Source organism: Crocodylus porosus, unplaced genomic scaffold (assembly GCF_001723895.1).
Source record: "Crocodylus porosus isolate Cpor-Errol unplaced genomic scaffold, CroPor_comp1, whole genome shotgun sequence".
NCBI lineage: Eukaryota > Metazoa > Chordata > Crocodylia > Crocodylidae > Crocodylus > Crocodylus porosus.
The window spans coordinates 5,198,849-5,207,837 of record NW_017728920.1 but is presented as its reverse complement, the minus strand read 5'-3'; the positions used below and the strand labels follow the sequence as shown (position 1 = coordinate 5,207,837).

The following is an 8,989-nucleotide window of genomic DNA, read 5'->3' as shown; positions in this document are numbered from 1 at the left end:
GAGGTCCCTTCCAGCCCTGATGTCTATGAAATCTATGAAATGAAGTGTCTGAGGTGATGTCTGGGAAGGTACTATGAATAATTTATAGAAATGAGTTTGAAATTGACTATGATTTTCTTTAAGTTATTATTCTAGAATACAGACCTTCTTTTACGCAAATGATACTATTGTCTCTCTATGTAGATCCATTACAAAGCATCTGAGCATCTACTAAGAAATAAAAACAATGTTTCAGTAGGCCAGTTCTCTACATTTCCCTCATACATCCCCTTCCATTTATTTCCTCCTTTCTCCTCTTATACCGGCATTTCTTCTCATCTTTTTTCTTTCTCCTCCTCCTTCTTTGATATTTTTAATTAGAACTTTGGGAAAGCAACCCTCTAGAAATGGATTTTAATTCTGAAGGTACCAGGTAATACTGATTGATTGCAAATGTTTAAAATAAACAAACAAATAAATACATAAAAGTGCTTTACTGGAAGCATTACTTTTACCTGGCTCTGCAGCATCTGTATAGATTGGGTGCTTCAGCAGGGCTTTTTGGTGCTTTTATCTAATAGCTGAGTCAATCAGCTATTAGATAAAAAAGCTAAAAAAAGCCCTACTAAAAGTTTCTGATAAAGAGAGACATTGGCCAAGCCTAGTCCAACTAACACACTGCCTCTTCTGGGCATGTGCTGGGCTTGATGCGGGACAGCGTGGAATTTAAAGTGCCACTTGTTTTTCCTAATATTTGCAAGCAGCCATTCTGATCACATGTTAAGCAGTACAAATCTAAGGCTCAGTTCTCAAACTCTGTAGCCTCTAGACACTCCTTGGAAAATTCCGGCTCCTAGCTTTCACTTATTTTTTTGACTATGGAAAAATAACAGAGCAATTCTTCTCTTGCAAAGAACTCAGAAAGACTACAACAGGTCAGAATGTTTTTGACATTATGGATTCCTATTTGAAATCTCTGGGTTTATCTTGACAATGTCTGTACACCTAACTATATTAATAATGCATGGTACTCCACATCATCCTTAAAAAGATTTTGCATCACCCTGGTCAAGAATCACTGGTCCAAGGCAACTCCACAGAGATATTTAGGTGTAAAATTATTACTTTTACCATGAACCCAGTATAATAGGCTGCCTTTGGTAAATCACTTACTGCTTTTTTACAAAATCCATGTTATACAAGTAAGAAAATTATTGTCACCTGAACTCTTTACAAAAAGAATAACATTCCAAAAAAACCCTCCATACCATATGGTGGGTAATAATGTTTGGACATCTCAATATGAATAAACAGACATAAACATGATCTTCCCAAGGTAAAAGGCCCAGATTCTTCCCTGGTCATTACTTATTAGAATAAATGGACTTTGATATAGCGACAATGAAAAGATTTTATCTATAATGTTGACAATACCATCATGCATAAGTTACTGTATGATTGACTACACCCTTCTGCAGTGAAAATTATGACTTCTTCATTAGTCTAGGAAAGGTGCTAGATGCAAACAATTTTGAAAAAGTGAATGTTAAGGAAGGACAGTTTTTGTAGGAATGAAATAAGATACAGAGCAAAGCATCAAAGGATAATGGTAGAGTAATAAGTGTCACTTACCTAAATAATGTGACGTGTTACTGAGATTTTCAGGGGCTTCATTTTTCATCTTTAATGGTGTTGAATATTTCTTTTCCACTAATACCTGTTTTTCAACTGGTGTTCTCCTTGTATCTGGTTTCTTTTTCTTCGTAGCTCTAAGTGGCTCTGCCAACATTCGTACTTCTCTGGGAAAAGCTGTAAGCACCTGTATTGCTCCAGCTTTTATCTTGGCTTGCAATCCCTCCTCTGTGCCAAATTCATCTGTTTGTGAAATTTTGTAAAGAGGTAACACATGTAGCTGTTCATCATTTGGTATCACCCCCACTTTACGGTTATCTTCCTTTGTCAATGTACAAACCTGACAAGAAAAGGAAGAAAAGAAAAAACAAAATACACAAGTTATAGATGTTACATGTTTAAGTATCTGTCTTTTTAACTGGTTTGATATAGACACAGTTATTCCTATAAGATCCATCACAAAATGATAGGACTTCCAAACATGCATTTGACAAACGCTTTATCACAGTGGGTATGTCTACAGATGCTATGAATGCTATAAAGGCTTACTACGCAGTAAAATACTGTGCAGTAAGCCTTCCCTGGGATCATGTCAACACGTGCCCCCTTCTGGGGGCAAATCTGCTCCCAACAGGAGCAGCCCAGTACTGGGCTGCTCCTATCCTGCTCTGCCCCCCTGAAACAACCAGGAGGGGCTCCAGACTCCCCTGGGGTGTTAGCCCAGTGGCTGGCAGGGAGCATGGAGTCAGTCCCCATGAGCATGGAGTCAGGAGAGATTTGCTGGCTGCAGCAGCAGCTGTCTCCTGGCCCTGTACACATGGGGAAGGTCCTGATGTGCACAGGGCCAGGAGACAGCTGCCACTGCAGAGCTGTCCTTGCTTGTGCACATAAGGACAAGCCCCATGCCCAGTGAGCCTTCCCTGGGCTGGATTTCCCCAAGCAGCCTGGGGCTGGCTGGGAACTGTGCCTTCTGGAGCAGCTCCCAGCCAGGTCCAGGATGCATGGGAACGCAGGGAGCTCCCAAGTCCTGGCACTGCTTGATTCCCAGCTTCTGTGGGGAGCCAGGAGTTGAGCAGTACTGGGAAGAGAGGGGGTGGGGCAAAAAACTACCCTGTTCAGGCACTGCTCCACTCCCAGCTTCTGGGAGGAGCTAGGACCTGAGTAGCACCAGGACCAGAGGAATTCCCCACCCCCTGTGGTCCCCTAGTTTTAGGGCTGATGGAGCAAATTTGCTTCTGGTCAGTGTCTACACATCTGCAGTATCTACTGCACAGTTAGTTTAATACCTGTATTTAAAGGTAGTAATTAACTGTATAGTAGACTAATTTACTACGCAGTGAATGCTGTAAACATGTACATACTGATGCTTAACTGTACAGTAGATTAGTCTACTGTGCAGTAAAGCATCTTGGGTAGACACATCCAGTGAAGACCTGAAAGGGAAGTTAGAGCGAAGATGTATTAAATAGTTCTTAAAGAGGTAGAGCTGGGCAAAATATTTTGGACTAATAGTTTATATGGAATTTCAGTTGTAGTTCAACTCATACTACAATGTACTCTATTTACATGTACATGACTTGCAATGCAGTTACCTGGAGTACACATTTATTCAAACTTAATGGCAGCCATACTAATTAAGTACATAACACTGTGGTTATTGCATTATTAGGAGCTGCAAAACAGATTAGCTCCCATCATTTTCAAAGCTTTCTGTAGTCACTTTCAGAGCAGTTATTAGAAGCTTTGAAATTGACTGGAGTTAGTCAATTTCAGGGCTGCTATTACAAGCCTTCAAAATGTTTTGACAGTTGCTTTGTCTGCTGTTTCTGGCATAATTACTATGCAGTAAAACCAGTAGTGGGCAAAACACAGTACACGAGGTCATTTCATTTAGCTCATGGGCACCCACCAATTAATTGTACTCCCACCCAAGCTGGGCCCCTTGCTCCCACCCTCGCACATGGGAGGGCTCTGACCCAGCCAGCATGCACAGCTTCTGCGCAGGGCTGCTACTGCCACTGTTGAAACTGCCAGGGGACCTGCTTGGCTTTCCCGGCCTCCAGTGGCTCCTTCTCCTGTCCCTGTTTCAGCACTCACTCTGAGAAGCAGGTAGGAAAGCAATGGCAGGCAGGAGAGGGTGGAAACTGAAGCTGGGTGGGAGTGCAGAGCATGGGGAGTTCCAACAGCTGCACATGGCAGCAGGGAACAGGGAAAGCAGTTGGCTCCATTGCACAGGGCTTTCCCCCCTGGTGGCACAAGAGTATCAGGAGCTGCACGTACATTGCAGGGAGCCCTGTATGATAGTGGTGGGGCAGCCTGGTTCTATTCCTTGCCACCACATGCAACTCCTGGAACTGGCTGGAGCCATGCATCAGCAGGTGGTAGTGCCTGCATGGTGGTGGCTTTGCACCATGGTGGGGAGTGTGTGTAGGGGGCTCCACACTGCTCCACCCTCCCTCACAAACTGCCCACATATACATACATACTGCAACATACCCTACACTCCCCCGCACACAGCCAGACTCCCTCACAAACCCCATACCCCACCATACACCCCGCCACCCATACCCCACACACTTGCCCCAACACAATACACAAGGGTAAGATTTCATTTTTGAGCTATTATGCAATCACCTCTATATACACTATTTAAACACACATAAATCAGGACAAAAATATTCTTTTGAAATAAAATTAAAATGTTATAGTAGACATTTGACTTTTAGTATATGATTTGTTTTTTCTCTAGTTCCAAGATGGCAAAAGGAATATTTCCAGTGGAAAGGGGAGGGCCTTCCAGTGGCAAAGGTCAGGGCTTAGGGGCAGGACTTCCAGCCCCAAGATGGTAACCAGGGGATGGAGCACCTCTCAAGGGGGAGGGCTACCCTTGTGGCCCTCGACAGCTCACCAAAACTCATTAAGTGGCCCTCCAACTGAAAAAATTGCCCACCCCTGAGTTAAACGATATTTAATACTGTTCTAAAATAAACAGCTGAAATATGCTGTGCACTTATGCCAGTTTATGCACTTAACCAATATGCAGATAACTAAATATTGTTAAAATATAAGCAGTAATTTAAAAAAATGGGAATGACAATGTGTTATACAGTTAAGCAAATTATGCACTCATCTGATATTCATATAGATGAAGGCCACTACATTTGCAATTTCATACGAAATTCAGGAAATACTTTTGACTGAGAAAAACTGGAAAAAATATAAACGTTTAAATTTGTGTGTCAAAATGACAGTGTGATCTATCTAACTTTGCTATATTATTTATTTTAAAAGGATTACAAAGCCTTAGAACACTTAAAAACAAAGAACCATTTTGTATTGAATAAAATATTTCATTTCACTTGAAAAAATTACTTGGAAGGAGAAGGAGCTAGAAGGGGGTTTGTTTCAGCCACCAAACAAATAAACAAAATTTTTTCATCTAGCTCTATACAAGGAAAGAAGAAATGGCTCCAAACTTTAATTCAACACAAACTCTTAAAAAAAAAATCAGTTAAATTAACTTCCCTAAACTTGACTCTCCACTGCAATTAAGTTGTGAAGCCCAGCAAATCTTCAGTCTCTGCTCAGGCCGCTAACTTAGTTTTTGTGATTAAATTATGCTGCAGTGGGATACAACCCTTCCTTCCTGATAAGGATCCCACTGTAGATCTGGATAAGACATGTAAACTTTGAGCATTTATTTGTTGAAAAGTTCAAAACCACTGCTGAACCTTCATGGTGTTTCCAAACTTCTGAACATTTGGAGGTTCATTCATTACTGATACAGAAAATTCACCTTAAAAGAGCAGTTAAAAGCACCGACATTCTTGTTTCTTAGCAACAGAAGCATTCTTAAAACCAGAAACACAGACCAAGTCTTTGTCTAGTTTTATTCCATGAGGTTCAAAATTTGAATTTTACATCTGTAAAAGCAAGTCTATATTAAATCAGGCCATTTTAACTGATGCTATTTAACGTACATGCATTTTTGCACATTGTGCCAGACAAGTATTTGAAAAATCTGGCCTTGTATGTTTTTACTATTTGTTCTCATTTTTTTTTGGTGTTGGAATTCTCTGGAAATCTTATTACTTTGCTTTTTTTTCCCCTCACATTTTCAGCTGGCTTACTACAGTATAAATATTGACAAAGAAATATTTAGTTTAGCCAAACATTTTGCAATGGTTGCCCCAGTGGAAAAAACTTAAGACAAACAAAGGCACAGAAACCACTTATGCCAGTCTCAAGTCAATGTTTGCCTGTATCACAAAACCAACACAAAATTCAGTACATCTGCTGCATTCTGTTCAAGAAATTGCACTGAAGGAGTCATGTACATCAGGAGAGAGGCAAATGGCAAAACTGAATGAAAGGATGCAATTACTCCATGCCATGGGACGGGTCTCCAGGGATGGCTGTGATAACCCTAGGGCGCCTTGACTGTGCCAATCCTGCCCAATGGGCACCCTCTTTCTCTCCTGCCACATCTTGTTGGTAATTATTATGAATAGGGAGGCTGCCCTCGAGTTTACACTAGGCATGGTCCTGATGGACCCTTCTGAACCCTGTGAGGTCTTGGATCCGTTTTGGGGCTTGCACAAAAATGGTTGCCTCACAGGGCGCCTTCAGCCTTATGGGCTAGATGTGTGGCTCCAAAACAGCCACCTTTACTGCACCACAAGCCTCACAGATGGTATTCACCCCTTGTCTCTCTCTGCATCCCCTGGTGCTGGGCCGGTCTGTAGCCCGGTCTTCGTGCCCACGCTGGGCTCTCTGCAGCCCAGTCTTCATGCCCCCTGGCACTGGGGTCTGCTCACCCCCTTCATCTCTGTGCCCCATGGCACTGGGGTCTGCTCACCCCCCTTTGTCACAGCGCCCCCTCGTGCTGGGGTCTGCTCACCCCTTTTCACCATTGCACTCCCTTGGCACTGGGGTCCACACACCACAGTGGGCCCCCAATGAGGCTCCTCCTTCCCCAATAGCCTCAGCCTGATCCACTGGTATTATAAAACAGCAAACAAAAATATGAGCCCCTGGGCTATAACATAACACCAAAAAGTTCGCAGTGTGCTCTGTCCTTTTAAAAGAGTCAAACTCCTTCCCTGGCACTAAGTACCTTGTAGGCATGGGTACCTGGTCACTTCTTGCAGCCCCATTACCCCTACATGCAGCACATTTGACAGCTGCAGTGTCTCTGGGCAATTCTTCCCTGGAGGCTCCTTCCCCTTTGGCTGCTGACAGGGAACTGCCTCTCTAGTCCCAGCCCTGGGGTTTATATATGCCCAGGGCCCTGCCTCTTTTGGTCAGCTGACTGGCTGCAGCTGCAGGCTAATTCTCTCCTTAGGCCTGCTACCACAGTAACCTGCATCTGTGGGGCTCCTGCCCAACTGCTAGGGACTTCTCTCTAGGCAGTTTCTGCCCTTAAAGGAGCAGGCACCTTAGTGCCCTGTGACACTCCACCACACAAAATATTAAGAATATATAAAATAGAACAATTAATTTACTTATATAATATTTAAAAAAATTGATATGCCTGTATCCAAAATATAATGCATGAAATGAAAGAACATTCAACATGCTTGCTATTTCACTTTAAGTACCAATTATATACAATGTAACTATTTACATGCAATACAATACTTAAATGCAATGCGAAGTACCAATGATATGCAATGCATCTAAATGAAGCAGAAAACAGCAAGCAGACTAAACTACTCCATGGATTTAAAAGTTAATTAGCATGAAGCCAATTATCATCTTGGAGTCTGTAGATTAACAATTTTAAACAAAATGGAGTAGCCCACTTCATGCAAAACAAAGCTCTGAAGCCAGTCGTTGACAATGGACTCTTCACAAAGTGTTCAGTTAAAAGTCTTTGCAATGTACTGTGGAGACTATTCAAAACTTTTCCATTAATTACAATACATACTGTATTGCAAAACAATCATAAGGAGAACTGAAAAAGTATACTGCACTTTGATTTTTAAGACAGATTTATGTGGTGAAACTACATCTCTGGTTATACTGAATATTTTTTCCAGAAGACACAATAGTTGGATCATCCTGGAGGCTTAACAGTCAAATGAGAAAATGCTGGCCATATGTTTTCTTTGCATTTCCAGTAAGTTTGGTGATAAAAAATCATGAGTTATTTTGGTTTCAGTAGGTTCTTAGTAACAGGTGCTTGTTTATTATGCTCTTTCTCTAAATTGATATGCACTCATAAACTGAGTAAAGTGGTAGAATAATTTGTAGAAGTTATCTGTAACCAAAGAGTTATGAACAGATAATCTTGTAGTTCTTTGTTCTGCCTATCTGGCCACTTGAACTCCTTGTGTAGAATCTGATGTAGCATTTTTTTTGCTTTGTCATAAGAATGAACAGATGTTTTAAACTAAAGAAGTAAATGTGGTCAAACTGCATTTCTGAACTTGAAAGGTGGAATCAAAGTCCCTATGCAATTCTTCTCCATATAACCTAGAAACAGAAAAAAAGCCCTTGGAGGCTCAAATTTACTGCATCACATCATAATCCTTCCAATCCTGTAACACTGATTTATCAATTCTGAAAATTAATGATGGAGCTTACTTATTCTTTACTATCTTCTGAGACATACACCATGCAGTTCTACTGAACTACTACAGCCTGCATAAGTATACAGTAGGCTACAGAAACAAAGTTAGAAAACATTGTGAAGCATTTTGGAAGTTCCCCTGCTATAAAAAAAATATTAAAAGAGCAATTAAAATCCCTCTTTTGCAGTGACACTGGGCTTATCTATTCTTCTATCTCAGGGGCAGGCAATTATTTCAGACAGAGGGCCACTTACTGAGTTTTGGCAAGCCATTGAGGGCCACATGACAGGCAGCCGGGGCAGATAAATATTAAGATAAATATTAATTTTCTAAAATTTTTAGGGGCCCCACGGGCCAGATAGAATGGCCTGGTGGGCCCCATGCTGCATTTTCCCCACCTTGTTCCATCATTATAAAACATGGAACATTTTTAGCTTATGATGACTCTTGCTCAGAATGGTAACAATGAACAGTCACTTTTACTCATCTTCAGAAGACACTGACTAAAAGTATCTGTATTTGATTTGAGCAGTCAGAATCAAAAGATATCTAATGAACTTGCATCTCTAGCAGGGCCAAGGAGGTGATCCTCCCCCTCTTCGCACTATTGGTCAGGCCATAGCTGGAGTACTGTGTCCAGTTCTGTGCCCCCATTTCAGGAGGGATGTGGACAACATGAAGACGGTCCAGAGGAGGGCCACCCGCACGATCCAGGGACAACAAGGCAGACCCTACAATGAGAAACTGTGGGACCTGAACCTGTTCAGCCTTCACAAGAGAAGGCTGAGGGGGGACCTGGTGAC

General features: G+C 41.8%; 1 protein-coding gene across 1 annotated transcript in view; it reads right to left on the bottom strand.

The window, feature by feature from the left end:
- Positions 1–8,989, bottom strand: part of TET1 (tet methylcytosine dioxygenase 1) — a 140,054-nt gene that overhangs the window by 27,011 nt on the left and 104,054 nt on the right. The window contains exon 10 of the mRNA XM_019538504.1: positions 1,612–1,951. Coding sequence (XP_019394049.1) covers positions 1,612–1,951 — 340 coding nt within the window. The remainder of the gene's footprint in view (positions 1–1,611; positions 1,952–8,989) is intronic.